This window comes from Gracilinanus agilis, chromosome 3 (genome assembly GCF_016433145.1).
Source record: "Gracilinanus agilis isolate LMUSP501 chromosome 3, AgileGrace, whole genome shotgun sequence".
NCBI lineage: Eukaryota > Metazoa > Chordata > Mammalia > Didelphimorphia > Didelphidae > Gracilinanus > Gracilinanus agilis.
Window position 1 is genome coordinate 170,767,018 of NC_058132.1, and position 19,062 is coordinate 170,786,079.

The following is a 19,062-nucleotide window of genomic DNA, read 5'->3' on the forward strand; positions in this document are numbered from 1 at the left end:
AAATTCAGCTTGATCCTTACAATATCCCTAAAACAAACAATATTTAGGGGAGCAGATAGATAACATTCTAAACTGGCATTCCCTCTCTCTGAAGAGAGCAGTGGCCAAACTTCTGGCCCCAATCTCCTGTCCCAATTGGCAGAAATTAAAGTCTCCACTGGAGGAGGAAGAAGGGGCGAGTAATAGCGTCAAGCTACAGGTCAGGGATTCACCCTGAGCAACATAGTTTGTGTCAGAAGAGAAACCCAAACCCCTAGTTATCCTGACCCTGTGCACTTAATAGGTATCCCTTCGTTGAAGCGCTGGGGATGCAAAGACATAATGATCCCTACCATCTAGGAACATACATTCTATGGGAGACAAGGTGTACTACTTACATTCAAATTCTGTATAAGTACATACAGAATAGTTTGGAAGGGCACTAGCAGTAGGGGATTGAGAAAAGGCTTCACGGAGACGGATGTACTTAAGCTGAGTCATAAAGGACGAGAGGAATTCTATGAATCTATTGTCTTGTAAGTCAATAGTCGGCACTAGCACTTTCCTCTGCACGCCTGCAGGTGTTTAAGAAAGAGTGAGAGGGTAGTTCTACTCCACTGTAACATCTCATTCGTGTATGAAGCTATTGCCTGCGCCTGCGCCGAAATTCCTGGGACCGCCCTCCAACCCTCTTCCCCTTAGACTGAGCGTGGAATCGCCCCGGGCTGGGTGCGTTCCCGCGCTTCTGTCCCGCCTATGGCTGGCGTTTTGAATCCCTTGAGTTAACGTTGGCGCCCCTGGATGACGTAAAAGGCTGTTTGGAGGCGGGGCTGAGGCGTCAGTGCCTGTGACGGTGCTCCGAGCCTCGATTTGGTCGGGCTTGGGCCCTGCCTGGGCCGCCGCAGCCGTAGTCGCCGGCCCTGGCGTAGAGCCGGTTCCGCCAGGTGAGTGACTGAACTAACGCCGGAACCGCCCGCCGACCGAGTAGGGCGGCGCGGGCGCTGAGGTGGGCATGGGACGCAATCGGGTCTTCGAGACGCGAGACCTGGCTGCGACCCCAGGCAGGCAGATGGAGCGTTCCGTTCGCGGCCTTGTGCGCAGGCTCAGGCAGGTCGTGGACGGGAAGCCTGGGAGCCACGCTGCATCGCACGCCCACACCCTTGCTTGGGAATCGCGGGGACCCTCGCAGAACTGAAAGGTGCGTTTGAGCACAACTCGTCCAGCCTCGTTATTTTACAGATGAAGAAACTGAGGCCTGCATCAAGGTCGTGACTTAGCCAAATTTTCAACCGGGGGAGCTAAGCCAAGACTCGAAACTATGAATGTGCTAGGTTCTTTTTTTCCCCCTTCCTAGTAGTAAAAGGGAAGTTTTAATCATCTTCCCCACTCCAACTCCACCCTACCTGTTGCAGCCTGCATCAAGAATTACTCTTGTTCTTCTCTTTACCTAGTGCCTCTTATTGTTTAACCCTTCGTTGCCAGAATAACAATATTGCGAAGGCACAGGCCTTACCATGCGTGCCGCTGAGGAATTGCTATTGCCTCTCAAGATAAAATGCAAATTCTTTAGCTTGGCATTTAAGACCTTTCGCAGTCTGGTTCCCTACTTTTTTTTTTTCAATATTACCTTATTAAAAGTTTTTTTGAAGAAAAATTTCAGGAAGTAGGTAGGTATTGAGTTGGATCTTTTGAAGCATGGGTATGTAATGTAGCTAGAATAGTGGGAAAGGGATTCTAAGCAAAAAGTAAGACTCAAATACCTTTGTTAGACTGGAGGTAGATTAGGAATAAAACTATCCCTGAATGATGATAATTATAGCAAAGATGTGATAATGTCACAGAGGAAAGGAAGCACCATCACAAATCAATGTAAAACAAGTTTTATCCTTCCAGGAAAATAGCAATATGAATTTCCTGTACAAATAGTATAAATATGGATGATTATATTTGCAGTTTATTCCATCATTTCCCAATCTTTGTGCCTAAAGGTTATTTCTCGTAGAATGTAAACATGTTAAGGGCAAGGACTATCTGTCATATTTGTGTTCTCTGAATAATGCCTGGCACATAAAAGGCACTTAAACTTTTGGTTGGCTTAAAGTATCTATGATTATATTTTTCATACTTCATTCCCTTTCACCCCAGCCTCTCTTTCAGTAATAAACTTTAGATATAACTCTAGTAATAGTGGGAAACGCAATGGATTTGGAAGTCTTTGGTTCCCATCCCACCTCTCATACAAGCTATTTAATAATCTCTTTGAACAATGATACATGTAAAACCCAGTAGGATTGCTCTTCAGCCCCTGAAGGGGAGAGGGAGGAGAGGAGGGAAAGAACATGAATCATGTAACCATGGGAAAATATTCTAAATTAATTAAATGAAAAGAAAAAATATAATCTCTTTGACCCTTCATTTCCTCACATGTGAAATGGAGATAATAATGCTTGCATGACCTCATTAACAGGTTGTTGTAAGAAGCCCTTTTTAAACTCTCAATTACTGCTGATATTGTCACTGGGAAAATTGTAGGATTAATTTTTAAATTCTTATATATTGCCATTGTGCTACAAAAAGATTGTACTAATTAAAGGTTCCAACTAGAATATAATGAGTATCAATTTTCTTACAACCCCACCAAAGTGAAATTTCCTCATTTTAATTATATTTGCCACTTGAAGGGTTAGGATGCCTCATTTTATTTCAAATGTGTTATGATCATTTACTTTTAAGTGGCAGAAGAGTTTTTGTGTAAAGGTAGTGAGATTTTTTTTTTAATATATTGTGCTCTAAATTTAAAATATTCCACAGCTACCCCTTTTTGTGTTTCTTTCTCTTAAAAGAGGGTTTTTTTGTTGTTGTTATTCAATACAGGATTTATATATATGCAAAACAGAAGACAATGAAAAGAAAGGTAACAAAAGTTGGAAACTTTAGGCTTAGTCCCAATGAGGAAGCCTTTCTTTTGAAGGAAGAATATGAAAGAAGGCGAAAACAAAGATTACTACAGGTACAACTCATTCTATACTTTAAAAATTTATTGCAATCTTATTAACATTCAAGTGAATCTTAAGCACAAAATAAAAATAATGTAATATAAAAATAAATATACCAGGGACATACTACTGGCAAGTAACGGAGGCCAGGTTTGAACTGAAGTCTTCCAAACTTTAATTCTAGGGTTTTATCCACTTCACTACCTAGCTAAGGAGGAAGGGATAAGTTCCCATACTGATCAGTAGTGGGATCATACTTGTAAGTATTCTTTCCTCTTTCAGACTGGGTGAGTTTGGGAGACCCGCTCTCAGAAAAACAATAATAATAATATTAATATGTTGGTTGGGTTTGGGTTTTTTTGGTTCAGAGTTGCTCAAAATTTGGTAGCTTTGATTCTGGTATTTATAGTTCATTTTTGACTACATACTTTTTTCTTTTACTAATTCCCACTACCTTCACCCTCCCACTGCCACTATTAATGAACAATTTTTTTTTAAAAACCTCAAAACATAGATGCACATAGTTTGGCAAAGCAAATGCCCTACAAATTTTTGACATTGATTGTGTCTTAAAATGCTTGTCTGTATTTTAAATTCATCAACACTGGCAGGAGGAAAGTGGTGGTATGTTTTCATCTAAACTATTTTATTCTTTTAGATTTATGGTTTATCATTTTTTATTTCTTTACTTATAGAGCAGTATTCTAAAATCTTTCAAAGTTGTTTTTCTCTATAATGTTGTTATCTTTCCTCCTAGTTCTGCTAACTTCATTCTGCATTGTTTCATAGAAATCTTCCCAGTTTCCTTTAAAGCTGTCAATTTCATTTCCTTTTGGTACAATAAAAATCCATCATATTAATATGTACTACAATTTCTTTAGCCATTTTCCAATAGGACAGGTCCTTAGTTTCTAATTTTTGCCTGTTGCAAAAAAAGCTGCTATGAATATTTTTATAGGTAGAGATCCTTTTCCACTTGTTTTAATATCTTTTAGTATGAGCCTGATTGTATTATCACTTGATATTATATTGTATATACAGTCCAATAGCTTTTGAGGCATGGTTAAATTGCTTCCCAGATTAGCTGGACTAGTTTGTAATTCCACCAAGAGTGCAGTGGTATACTTATTTCTCTTTGCCTGCCCCTCCAACATTTGTCATTTTCTTTTGTCATCTTTCCTGCCTGATAGGTGTGAGTTGGAGCCACAAAGTTGCTTTAATAATTCATTTCTCCATTAGTGACTTTGAAAATTTTGAAGTGTTTTTTTATTGATCTTTTAAAAAATATATCATAATTTCTACCAGTATCACTTCCTTTTCCCCATCCAGAGAGCTAAAGACAAAAAGAAGAAAAAAAATAAGCATAACTGATTTAATACATCAAAAATTTCTGAAAATAAGGAGTTAAATCAATTGTATAAAAAATCAAGCCATTCCCCAATTGATAAATGGGCAAGAGACATGAATAGGCAATTTTCAGGTAAAGAAATCAAAAGTGTCAATAAACACGTGAGAAAGTGTTCTAAATCTCTAATAATTAGAGAAATGCAAATCAAAACAACTCTGAGGTATCACCTCACACCTAGCAGATTGGCTAAAATGAAAGAAGGAGAGAGTAATGAATGCTTGAGGGGATGTGGCAAAACTGGGACATTAATGCATTGCTGGTGGAGTTGTGAACTGATCCAACCATTCTGGCTGGCAATTTGGAACTATGCTCAAAGGGCTATAAAAGAATGCCTGCCCTTTGATCCAGTCATACCATTGTTGGGTTTGTACCCCAAAGAGATCAATCATAGATAGACAGACTTGTACGAAAATATTTATAGCTGCGCTTTTTGTGGTGGCAAAAAACTGGAAAAGGAGGGTATGTCCTTCAGTTGGGGAATGGCTGAACAAACTGTGGTATATGCTGGTGATGGAATACTATTGTGCTCAAAGGAATAATAAACTAGAGGAATTCCATGTGAACTGGAAAGACCTCCAGGAATTGATGCAGAGAGAAAGGAGCAGAGCCAGAAGAACACTGTACACGGAGACCAATACACGGTGGTAAAATCGAATGTAATGGACTTCTGTACTAGCAGCAATGCAATGACCCAGGACAATTCTGAGGGACTTATGGAAAAGAACGCTACCCACATTCAGAGGAAGGACTACAGGAGTGGAAACATAGAAGAAAAACAATTGCTTGAACACATGGGTTGAGGTGGACATGATTGGGGATGTAGACTCGAAACTACCACACCAATGCAACTATCAACAATTTGGAAATAGGTCTTGATCAATGACACATGTTAAAACCAGTGGAAATGTGCATCAGCCATGGGTGGGGGGAGTGCGGGGGTTGAAGGGGAAAGTGGGAGCATGAATCATGTAACCATTTAACTTTTCTAAAAAATGAATATTAATAAATGTTTAAAAAAATTTCTGAAAATATATGCAATGTGCTACATTATTTGACCTTACACCTCTGCAGCAGACAATAGTGGCAACATCTTCTCAAATGTTTTCTTTGGAGCCATGCTTATTCTTAGTAATTTTGCAACATTTACCTTTTTTTGGGAAGTAGTGGTGATTTCCATTTATTGTTGTAGTCATTGTGTATATTGATTTCTTGGCTCTTATTGCATTCCTCTATATCAAGTTCATATAGATCTTGCCATGCTTCTCTGTATTCATCATATTCATAATTTCTCATAGCACAGTGATATTCCATTCATTAGCATAGCACAATTTGTTTAGCTTTTCTAATTGATGAGCATCTACTTTGTTTCCAATTCTTTGTTATTAGAAAAATGTTCTGCTGTATTTTGGTATATAAGAAGCTAAGAGAACAAGCCTTTTAGTGGAATCTCTTGAGCAGACCCCATATCTGCCACACTATTTTTGTTATCAGAGTAGAAGAGTGAAAATGGCTGTTTTCTGGTAGGGATTCCAACTTCTTTTTCTATCCTAATTTTTCCTATCTTGAATATTTTTTTTCATTGCTATGAATTTTCTTTGGACATTTGGGTATTGTGCTGAATAGGAAGGACAATAGGTTTTCTTAAAGAGAATTCATTAATGATGTTTGGGGTCATGTTTCCAAAATAATTTTTCAAAAATATTCAATTGTCTTTTGCCCAAACTAATGAATTGTTAATTCTTTCTTTAGGTTAGAGAACAGGAAAGATGTATTGCTTTGCAGATAAGACAAGAAGTAAAACAGAGGAGAGATAAGCACCTTCATCATTTGGCAGAAGAGTTGAAGGCAGAATGGCAGACGAAACAAAAAGAGAAAATCAAAGAACTGGAAAAACTGTATATAGCAAGCTTAAGATCTGTGGGAGAGGCACATCGCGATGCCAAAGAAAATGTGAGTAAACATTAAACGTTTCAGATTATCATAAAAGGGACAAAGTTGGGTGCTTAAGCTTATTAATGCTACACTTATATTTTTTTTATATTTTTTTTAAACCCTTAACTTCTGTGTATTGACTTATAGGTGGAAGAGTGGTAAGGGTAGGCAATGGGGGTCAAGTGACTTGCCCAGGGTCACACAGCTGGGAAGTGTCTGAGGCCGGATTTGAACCTAGGACCTCCTGTCTCTAGGCCTGGCTCTCAATCCACTGAGCTACCCAGCTGCCCCCTACACTTATATTTTTTTAAATAGTATAGTGAATTTAGTTTTAAGTTGGATAGCCTAAATAATCATGCTTTGATTAATCACAAATGCCTTAGACATATTCAGTGTGACAAGCTAAAACTCTCTTCACTAATTAAGTATAAAACTATTATGTGGAGAAACACTTATTGAGACAGAATACCACCTGTCTTCCTGGAATTGTGCTTGTATTGATGATTGTTTTCACCAAAACCAGCACCTCTGTATGTACCCTTGAGCCCATCCCCTTCTATTATTGTCTCTCTCAAATCATCAACCTCTCCCTATCTTACTGGTTCTTTCCTTACTGCCTACTGTCTCCAAGTCTCCATTGTCCTCACTACATCCTACCATCCCCTCAAGCTGTTGTCCTTTGCCTTTTGTCTCTTTCACAGCCCAAATCCAAGGGGGGAAAATTCTCTCTTTTTTTTAAACTTTTATGTTCTGTAAATCAATACTAAATCAAAATTAGTTCCAGAGCAGAAGAGGGATGAGGGGGCTAGGCAACTGGGGTTTTTTAAGCAAGTCATCTGGTCACACAGCTAGAAAAGTATCTGCGGCCAGAATTGAACCCTGGACCTTCTGGTGCTTTATCCATTGTGCTACTAAGTCACTCCCTTATTTGTTTCTCAACCCTCTCCTATTGCATTCTGCCTTGACTGTTGACTAAAACTTTTTTCCAGAGTGAGAAATTACCAAGTCTGAAGGCCTATTCTTAATTCTTAACCTTCACAAACCTTCTATTGTGTATATGATCATTCTCTTCTTTATAATCTCTCTGGGTTTTCTTGATTTCTGCATTTCTACCTATCTGCCTGACTGTTCCTTCTGTTTTCTTTGCTGATTCATCAGACATTCCAAACTCATTTATGGATATGTTCGAAGGCTTTATCGTAGACACTACTTTCTCTATGCAGCCTTACTTGGTTTTCTCCTCACCTCCTATATATTTAAGAATAACGTTTCTAGAAGATGATACCCAGATCTACATAACTAGAACTGCTTTTTCTCCTGAGATCCATTTTAATTTCTCCATCTATCAGTTTGATATTTCACACTGCCCTGTCAGCATTTCATATTCATTATATTCAAAACAAAATTCATTATCCTTACCTCTACACCTATCTCTTTTCTAAGTTTCTTCTATTACTGTTGAGGGTACCACTACCCTTCCAGTTCCATAATTCTTATACTAGCTACCTCCACATAGCCACTCAAATGACAATTTTTTTTTTTTGTCTTTTTTTGTGCCTCCATATCAGTTTCCTTTTCTCTTTTCTCACTGGCAACACCTTAATTCAAACCTTTACTATCTCTTACCTGGAATATGCAATGGCTTCCCAATGGATATTCATATCTCATATCTCTCCCTATTCCATTGCATTCTTCCTCACACCTGCTGAAATTATTTTACTATAGTGTAAGACTTAACATGTCATTTTGTTATTTGGTAAACTTGAGTATATCTCTTTTGACTTTAGAATCAAATAAAAACTTCTCTGGCTTTTTTAGACTTTCGTAATCTGTCACCAAACTGGTCATGTTACTTTCTGTCCCATATTCTGTAACCTAGCCAAACTGTCTTTCCAGTGTACTTCATTTCCCCTCCCTTTCCCTTTGAACTGGCTGTCTATCATGTCTGGAATCAAATCTCTTTTCACCTTTCCTTCCTAGAATCTCTTCTTTCCTTTATTTTTTCTTTAATTCTTTCCCTATTACATGTAAAAACAGTTTAAAACATTTTTCAAAGAATATTGAGTCTCAAATTCTCTCCCTCCTTTCCTTACCCCTGTCCCAACCCACCCCATCAACCCTCTCCCATTGAAATGTTAACAATCTCATAGATTTTATGTGTAATCACATAAAACATTTTTCTATATTAGTCCTTTTGTAGAAGGAACTTTGAATGAAAAAAATTAATAATGAAAGTGAAAAAAGTTTTCTTTGGTCTGGATTCGAACTCATATTTTTTCTCTGGAAGCAGATGGCATTTTTTATCATGAGTCCTTTGGGATATTTTTAGATCATTATATTGCTGAGAATAGCTAAGTTATTCACAATTATTCATTATATAGTATTCCTGCCACTATATGATGTTCTCCTGGATCTGTTTATTTCACTCTGCTTCAGTTCTTGTAAGTTTTTCCAGGTTTTTCTGAGCTCCTGCTTGTCATTTCTTGTAATAGCACAATAATATTCCATTATAATCATGTACTATAACTTATTTAGTCATTCCCGCAATCGATGGTTATCCTTTCACTTTCCAATTCTTTGTCCCCACAAAAAGAACTGTTTTAAATATTTTTGTACATATAGGTCCTTCCCTTTGAGAAAGTACACTATCCACATCCAGAGAAAGAACTGTGAGAGCAGAAACACAGAAAAAAAACAACTTCTTGATCACATGGATTGATGGGGACTCTAAATGGTCACCCTAGTACAGATATCAATAATATGGAAATAGGTCTTGATCAGTGACACATGTAAAACCCAGTGGAATTGCTCCTTGGCTATGGGGGGGGGTGGTGGTAGGAGGGAAGAGAAAGAACATGAATCATGTAACCATGGAGAAATTTTCTTAATTAATCAATTTAAAAAATTAAAAAAGCAAAACAAAAAAAACATATAGGTCCTTCCCCTTTTAGCTTTTTTTTTTTTTTAATCTCTTTGAGATACAAACCTAATAGTAGTTAAGTCAAAATAGGTCCAAAATGCTTTCCAGAATGATTGGATCATTTCACAACTCCCCCAACAGTGCATTAGTGCCTCAATTTTCACAGACCCCTCCAAATTTTGTCATTTTTCTTTTCTATCATAATAGCCAATCTGATAGGTATGGGGTGGTATCTCAGTGTTATTTTAATTTGCATTTCTCTGATTAATAGTGACTTAGAACATTTTTCCCCCATTACTATAGAGAGCTTTAATTGCTTTATCTGAGACCTGCGTTTTCATATCCTTTGACCATCTATCAGTTGGAGAATGACTTGTATTCTAATTTATTCAACTCATTTCTCTTTATATTTGAGAAATGAGAGACTTGTAAAAAATTTTGCACCATCATGATTTCTGTGTATTACTCTCTGCCCTATTTCCCCATTTTGTTTCTAACCACCTCATCCCCCAATTTGCCCTCTTTTCTATCAGCCCCACTCCCCATTCACTTAACCCCTCCCTTCCCTTTCCCTCCTACTATCCAGTAAGGTAAGATTTCTGTACCTACTGATTATGTATGTTCCTTGTTTCCTTTAATACTCAAGTACTAATTATCTTACATGTTTTTAATATTTTTGTGTACTTGTCTCTTGTGTCATTTTTGTTTGTATCCCTAGTACCTACCACAATGCCTGGTACATAGTAGCTACTAAATAAATATTTATTAAGTGTTTCTTGCTTGAAGAACATTAAAAAACATGAAAGCAATCTCTTAATTCAGCCTAGATAACTGAAGACATTGAAGTTCACTTAATTGAATTTTTTTTTAAGAATACACTACTGCTTTTAATTTTGTGAACACTAACTAGTTAGCTATTAACATTTGGTTGTTTTTTATTTGCCTGTCCTTAAAAATAAATGCTTTTGATCTGACTTGTTTTTTAAAAACCTTTTACTGGCCCCCTATATGTCTACAATGGCTCATAATCTCATTACTATTTATTATTTCACTAAGTAGGTTTGACTTTAGTTATATATGCTCTTACTTTAACTCAAACAAAATATCTTGAAAACATGAAGAGAAATGCCTTCCTTACCTGTTAATTTGTGGCTCATTTACTTGAGTCTTCATTTGATTTCAAATCAGAACTCATCTTTTTTTGTGAATTATGATGAGAAATTAATGTTTTGTGGGCCTCATCAGAAATCATTAAAAAAAAAACAAGCTAATCAGTTATAAAGAAGATAGTTCTCTGTTAATTATTATTGAGAAGAAGGAACTATTTTTAAAGACAATAACTGTTAAAAATAAGAAATTTTTAAAGCTAAGTATAGTAGTGATTTTCATTGCTCAGAATATCACCACCATTAATTTCACTTTTTAATGTTTTAAGAAAGGAAACTTTTTTTAAAAATTTTGTTTCAAGTAAGACATGTTTCCACTGGTTGTGTTTTATCTTTACTTTTGTGATATTTTAAATTGATTGAATTTTAGGAACCTGATTTAGAGTATTTGGTAAAGCAAACAGAGGAAAGGCAACAAAGAGCAGAGGAAAGAGGTCAGAAAGCTCTGAAAAAAGTGAAAAATCAAAAAGAAAAGCTCCTGAAACAAAAGACATGGTAAAGTAGCAGATTTAATGTTTTATATTTTTTGTAGAAGGAAAAAGTGATAAGAATGCTTTTAACTGTGACTCAAATTAACATAAAATTAAGTATTGTATGTGTAAATATTAGTTGATGACTATAGGTAAAGGAGACTATCGAGTAGCATTTATTATTTCAACTTTTTTTGGTTAAAAAGCATCTATATTCTCTCCTCTGCTTCTCCTTGATGGGGGGAGGAGACAAATAAGCATAGTCAAGCAAAACAAATTTTCCTGCATTGGCCATATGCAAAAATGTATGCTTTGTTCTTTATTTTGCATAGGACATTACCTCTGTCCAGGTGGGTTTAACAATTAAAAAGGCCAGTCAGTAGAGGATATTTATAGAAAGGAGATAGAGAGTCTATGTGGTGAGTCTCTCTTCTAGCTCTCCCCTGGGGCCGAGTATACACTGGGAGACTTTAAGGGAATGTCACCCCGAAACTGGGTGACCTGGATGGTCCTGCCATCCCTCAGGAGTCAGGGGACGAGGCTTCCCTATAAGATGAGGTAGGTGATCCTGAATAAGGACGGGGTTCACATAAACCTCCCCCAATCAGTTAAATTCACAGTAGGTGGTCTAGCTTCAAGATGGAGGCAGCCAGACCAAGCTGTGGTTCCCCTCTCCTTTGTTGTCTCTTAGGTACTCTGGAACGCTATCTGATTGTTGAATGACTTTTATTATTTCCAATTCAGGGAAAGGGGTGAAGGGCAGAGGGGTTTGGGGGTTCCCTCTTCTCTATTTCTATGGGGTTGGTCACTTAGGAGGGAACCTTTGGGGTTCCCACTCCTAAGCTTCCCCCACCCCTTCTCCTTCTGTTTCTATTTCTAGTTTTCTGTTTCTATCCTTTTCTATAATTATAAGTTTTGACTGAAAGGGAGTCTCAGCAATGTTGGGTAATGGGTAATGGGAGAAGGAGACTAAGAGATCGCTCCCAAAATGGAGTTTAGTTGACTCAGTGGGTGAAGTCTTGATGGGTGAGATGTGATGGAATGGCTTTGACCAGGGAATCAGGGTTTCAGTTTCCAAAGAAAGATCCTCAGGAAGCCCCCAGGACTGGATCTGAGCTGGATTGTCGTCCTCCCTCTTCCCAGTCCTCCGCCCAAAGATCTCTCCTTTCCCTCTCTTCTCTGGAGAATCTCCCAGAATCATCTCGATCTCAACTGTCAGCAATTGCCATGTCTGGCTCCTTTTGTCCCATTCTCCCTTGCACAAATCCCATCCTTACATGGAGTAGCATGTTTTCTCAAGTTATGCTCACTTCTCTATCAGTTTTTATAAAGTTTTCTCCTTACAGTGCAGCAATATTCTAGTACATTTGTATATCATAATTTGTTCAGTCATTCCCTAGTGGTTGGGTACCCCTTTATTTTCGACTTCTTTGCCACTACAAAAAGCTTCAATAAATATTTTTGTGCTCATGGATCCTTTTCCTTTTTTTTTTTTTTTTTTTTTTTTTTTTAAATAAAACACTTACCTTATATCTTAAAATCAATACTATGTATTGGTTCTAAGGAAGAAGAGTGGTAAGGGCTAGGCAATGGGGGTTAAGACTTGCCCAAGGCCACACAGCTAGAAAGTGTCTGAGACTAGATTTGAACCCAAGACCTCCCATCTCTGGACCTGGCTCTCAGTTTTCTTCTTTTTTTTGACTTCTTTAGAGTCCAAGTCTATGAACAGATTAATGACTTTACTTTGGAGACATTATTCCAGAGTGCTTTATCTCTATGTTCTCACAACACAAGTTCATACCTGTTTATCTTTGTCAATCAGCATCTTTATTCCTAGAATATCAGAATTAGGAAAAACTTTTTAAAAGGGGCATATTGTCTATGAATCCCCTTTACAACATCCTAGTGAGTTAAATTGTCATCTTGATTATATCAACACATACAGTGAGTGACTAAATAAAATTTTTTATTGATGGTGTTTGTTTCTATCACTTAAGAGTTCATAAGACACAGCTCATTCTACTTTTTAGGTGATTATTTTATTAGGACTTTTTCTCTAACTACTAAATGACTAGGAAAAAAACCATAGTTCTTATAACTATTGAAAAAGGTGGTCAAAAGAATATCAATAACTATAAACCCCTATAAAATTGTTCTTTTTTAAATAGATGAATAGATAGATAGCGAGGATATTCTTGATGAAAATAGGCGAGAGTAATAATAAAGCTTTTTTAGATGATTTTTTTTACAGGAAACTTTTCATAATCATAGAATTGTCTGAAGGGTACAGAGAATATAGGATACTACTCAGCTTATTTTTTTGTTGTTTAAAACATACACATAAAAACAAAATATCTAATCTGGTGGCACAAAATAGAGTCTTAAAGGCAGGCTCCCAAGGAATCACTCATGTATATATTAGGGCCTCGTAAGATTCTTTTGTGTTAGATAATAACAGATAATTTGGGTCCTCTGGTCACCATTCCTAATTGAGATTTAAAGCAGAGACTATGTAGGATTTTTGCCACTGTCAGAGATGATGAAAGAGGAATTCCTTTTTAGGTGATGATCACTGTTACTGCATTAATCCATAGAATGTTAAGGATCTTCTAGACAAGATCCCAAACCACTCAGAAGAGTAATGTGATAAAATAGGAAAGAACAAATGGATGAAAAGACGGCCTATTGTCTAAGTTACAATACATAATTGGATGGAGAACCCACTGACTTGGCTGCTCTGTCTTTACACATAGGACCAATGCTACAAATGGACATGAAGCTGAGTTTTTGAGTAAGAAGGAGATAGGACATTGGGTTGGATTGAATTGAATTTGGAAAATTGCATTGCACTTTACAATTTCAGGCTCTTCTAACAAGCACAGACTAATACTTTTAATTATAATCTTCTGGTTGAGGTTATTTTACTGAATAATTGAGCTTACCACACTCTCCAAAGAATCAGAATTACAGGTAGCATAAAGGTATATGGAGAGATGTAGGGTGAGTTAATAAGTTTTAGTATTCTAGCAGTAATGATCTTGTGTGAATAGAATTAGCTTAAAACCCATTCATAGTCAAAACTCTACTTACCTACTTACCCGAGATGATGTCATCACCACCTCCCTTAGTGGGGAGGGGTGATGAGTTACCCACACATGACAATAAGTAACAAATCAAGAACAAGGGTTCTTGGGCAGTCCAAATCAATGTAGAGGCTGCCATTTGTCCACTTGAATTAGAGGTGGATCCACAGGAAGTGATGAGAGACACTATCTCTTCAAGTACATGGGTTACTTCCTGTTGGGGAGTTCCCGCTTTGAACTTGGTGCTGAAGGATCTCAGCTAAGACCTCAGGCTGCTTCAACTCTGAATTGTCACGTGGGTAAGTTAGGCTGACTTCCTTGGCCTACCTTGGCATTTTCCAGACTCTACCTTAAGTAGGCTCTTGCCTCTCTGATTGCTAAGGCCTAGTGGCATGTAGTTTAGTTTAATCAGCCTTTTAACCCTCTCTCTATTTCCCTACCTTTTACCTTCCTAATTGTAAATAAACTACCTTAAACCCAATCCTAACTTGGGTCTATTTTACTTATGGAATCAATCTGAATTATTGATTCCTGGCGGCCACACTTTAAATATATACCTATAAAATACCTAAAATCTCCGTCTTACAATCTAGACATAAGAAGTAATAAAATTATAGTCATTTGGGAGCTGTATGACTGGAAAAGGAGCTGGGCTGGTCACCTATCAAAAGTGAAGAATGAATAGTTCCAGTGTTTATTGGTCACCCTTGTAAAAATACTTAGAGGAATCTTTCAGCTTGAGAATTAAGAATTTGTTACACATAGATCAAGTTCTTGGCTTGTTTGGACTAGATAGGTTGTGATTTTTGTATATCTTTGGCAAAAACTTGCATGGATGAGATCATACATCTGCTGAAATAAAGAAATTCTCATACATTCACAAAATAAAAAGGGAAATAATGAAAATTTTAAAATCTCTTATGTTGCGCTAAGAATCATATTCCTATATATTTCCCTATAACTTCTCACTCAGCCTTTGGAATGACATAGAACAAGTATAATGTCTATATATATATATACACACACACACATATACATACATATACATTTGTAATATCGAATATAATCTCGTTTCTGCATGTTCTTCAATAGGAAACTTATGTTTTCCCCAATTTTTTTTCTTTTGAGGCTAAATTTTCCTAGTTTCTAACAGTTTTTAATTCTGGCATCTTGTTGGCCCACAGCCCTCTAGACAGCCTAGTTTATGAATGTCTCTCTTCAGATAAATTACCTGAAACAGAAGCTAATAATCTGAGTGTGATCTGATATTGAATTGCTCAAGAGAACTATTATTAACTTCTCAAAATTTGGATAGTGTACTTGTTCCTTAAGATAATAGATTTTTTTTGGTAACTACATTATACTGTGTATTAAGCAAGTCGCAGTATAACTAATATATATTTTAATATAAATGTATATGTGTGTACATGTGTCTAAATATTTTAGGTTCTTTTTTTCCACATTTGCTGGTTTTAGCTTTGTTTTTCTCTTATCCAGTATTTGACATTTTGAATATACTATTGTGGAAAGGATCCTAGATAACCCTTGGTTCTTTCTAGTCTGAGTTCTTAAAACCTGGTTCTTTAAAAAGGAATTCTTTATTCCTTTTTTAACTTAATGGTGGACCTGGAGGTCCTCTTAGCATAGAGATATGTAGGGATTAACCAGCCCACAGTGAGAGGAAGGAGAAACTAGTGAGGAAGTGAGGTAGAAAGAAGGATATAAAAGGGGTGGAGTGGCGGTTGGTTGGTCTGTTAATTGCTGACAGGGGGGTCAGTTGCTGACAGGGCTAGCAGTTGCAGGAAGTTGACTACTGGAGGTGAGTTGGTCATTGGGTTTTAGATGCTGGTGGTGTGGGTTGGTGATTAGTTGATGGTTGGCATTTAGTTGCTGGGAATAAAAAGGCAGGACTTTTGGCTTTAGCCTTTAGAGGGCTTTTGGGTTTTGGGCTTTTGGTTTACTATTAGGGTTTTTCCCCTTCTTTGAATTTTTTGGAAGGTGGCTGATCTTCTTTGACAGACCTAATCAAGGTTGGATTAAACACTGATTGGGTTGGTACTTTATGGGGTGGTTGTTATTAGTGGTAGTTATAGGCAGTTATAGGTAAATATTTTGGCAGTTTTAAATAGTAATTATAGGCAGTTATAGATAATTATAGGATAACTAGTATAAACATAAGGAAATTTCTTTCTCTACCTCTTTACTAGAGTTCCCTCCTTTACTATATCCATTTTACTATATTCTTTTATTATCTCTATTTTAATTAAACTAAATTGTTAATTGTTAACAGCTGCTAGAAATTTTCTTTTCTCTGGCTTAAACAGATATTAATTTAAAACTATTTTCATTAAAACTTAAATTATTTAAAGCTGCTCTCTTAATTTGTCAAAACTCCTATTTTAACCCTTACAGTTCTTTCTAGTTCTGGCACAGCTAACTACCACTCATTTGACTTTGGGATAGGCCTAAACTCTCTTCAGCCAAGTTCCTTATTCTGTGAACATAAAACTATCTACCAAGACTACTTCAGGGACTAAGGGTTATAAAGATCAAATGATACAATATGTGTGAATACTGATTGTTAGCTACCTAGTTTGCAATCCAGATGGAAAGTGATGAGGTGACAGGGAGTCATAATTTCATTCATATCCTTACTTCTTTGAACCTTGTCTGGTCTCTATGAGTTATTATGAGGTATTGTTGGTTTTTTTAGTGGTATTATAGCTAACATTTTTTTTTGTTTGTTTTGGATTTGTCCCATTATTTTAGCTTGAAAACTTTTTTGGATCTTGAACCTGTCATTTAGCATATTAACTATCTCTCCAGCTATGTTATTAAAATTTTGATAAGCATGCATTTATGTCTGAATTCATTGTTCAAAATGTTTTATAGAAAAAGTTAAAAACATATTGTGTCCACTGTGTCAAGTTTCAGGACTGTGACATAAGGAATTAGATTAGAGGGCCTCTCAAGGACTGCTTCTGTTAAACGTGTTTATCTGATGCAAAAGATTATACTATTGCATTATTTGAATTGACAATGCAAAATGATACTGTACATGGAGGGAAGGAGGTCTTGAATCATGGAGGCCAGGGTTCAAGTCCTGCCTCTGAGGTATACTTGCTATATTAATCTGGGAAAGTCACTTAACTTCTCATCTGTCCCAGGCAGCTAGCTTCAGTAGAGAGAATTTCCCCATTGGAAGTGCCTTACACTGCTAAAAAATCTCAGGGCTAGACCCAAAAAGGCCAGTGGAGAGGTGCAGGTTGGAAAATTGTTTGAGTCATTCATTTATGACTTGTCATTTTCACTCAAGGTATATAGAAACTCGTAAGAAAGTACTTCTTGAAGAAAAAGAGAGAGCTGCAAAAATCGCAAGTCTACCACCTCCTCCTCCAAATCCTTTTGAGGTGAGTTTATGTGATTTTGAGATATGATAAAAAGAAACAAAAAACTAAACTCACGATTGTATTTTTTTTCTTATAATACTATGAAGATGAAAACAACCAAGAATTAAAAGAAAAAACGACAAAAGTTTTTAGGAGGAATTGTTGATTTTTTAAAAAATGTTAATGATTCACTTTCATGTTTTTTTGTTTGTTTTTTTTTTTAATTAGAGTTGCCTATTTTTTGCTATATGTACCTTTAGATACAACTTCTTAGTAATTTTGGTTTTGGTCAATCAATAAGCATTTACTACTCAACTACTGTATGCCAGGAACTGTGATGGAGCCACAGCAAAAGATATTTCCTGCCCTCAAGTAACTCATAATCTAAAGGTTTGATAATAGAGAAGAAATTAGATTAGTGGCAGTTTTCTCTCTTAGATTTTGAATATTTTGCTGCTCTTTTCCCTCAGCCCTTCCCATTGAAAAGGCAAAAAATGTAATGCCCATTATACATATGAGGTCATTTAAAACAAATTTCCACAGGTCAGCCATGTTCTGAAAAAGAAGGAAAATAAAGAATGGAAAAAATATGTTTCAATCTGCACTCTTGAGTCCATTGGTTCTCTATCTGGAATGTAAGTTCCTTGAGAAGGACTGGTTCATCTTTGTCTTTGAATTGCCAGACCTTAACACCATGCTTTATAATTCCATAATAGCTGTTTAAGAAATAATTATTGAATTGAATGGTTTACATTAGAAGGTTGGTCCTAATGGACACAAAGAGAAATAACCTTTTAACTGAAGAATTTAAAAAAATTTTAATATTGTTAGTTTTTCACTTAACAAGCTTTTATTCTTCTTCTTATCTGCCTTTGAATGACAGCAAAAAAAGGAAAAATATAAAAAACACATTAGAATTAAGTGATTAAATTAGTTAATAAGAAGATAAATTTAGTATGGCCTGGGAAAGTGATTCAAGAAGTATAAATTTATAGATATAGATATATAGGTAAAGTGATATTTTTGTTATATAATTATGAACTTGGTTTCACAAAAAGGCATACTAAACATGTATTTATATATGTGAATTCATAATCTAAATGGTATGTGTATGTATACATATATACCATGACAGGCAATGTAAGCACTTTTATGAACAATTAATTTAAATGAATGTTCTGTTTATTTAAATTTAAAAGAACACTTAGATTATCTAGTCCAACTGCTTTGTTTTATAGTTGAGCTAGAGAAAAGGAAGTCATTTAACCTGGTTAATGTAGTTTTAAGCAGAAGAAAAGAGTTTTAGGAGACAGCTAGGTGGCTAAGTGTATTGAGAGCTAGGCCTAGAGACAGGAGGTTCTAGGTTCAAATCAAATCAGACACTTCCTAGCTGTGTGACCCTGAGCAAGTCACTTAACCCCCATTGCCTAACCCTTACCACTCTTCTGTCTTAGAACCAATAACACAGAATTAATTCTAAGACAGAAGGTAAGGGTTTTAAAAAAGAAGGACTGAGTTTTAGACTCTTGAGTCTGCCTATTCCAAGCTTGTCTCTTTTTGCTATGTTAAACTTTCCCTTAAGAGAAACTTAGAAATGAATGGAAGAGAATTTATCATGTATGCATAGTTGTAGAGCTTCATTTTACAGATATAGAAAATGAAGCCCAGAGATGATAAGTTATGTGGTAAGGGACTTACCTGGGTCAAACCAGAGGTAAG

The 19,062-nt window shown here is 36.3% G+C and overlaps 1 protein-coding gene across 1 annotated transcript in view; it reads left to right on the forward strand.

The window, feature by feature from the left end:
* The first annotated feature begins 1,218 nt into the window (after positions 1-1,218).
* The window catches only part of CEP295 (centrosomal protein 295), an 84,387-nt gene continuing 66,543 nt past the window's right edge, over positions 1,219-19,062 (forward strand). Inside the window, 5 exon segments of the mRNA XM_044668372.1 lie at positions 1,219-1,232; positions 2,854-2,989; positions 6,133-6,333; positions 10,772-10,896; positions 17,271-17,364. Coding sequence (XP_044524307.1) covers positions 1,219-1,232; positions 2,854-2,989; positions 6,133-6,333; positions 10,772-10,896; positions 17,271-17,364 — 570 coding nt within the window.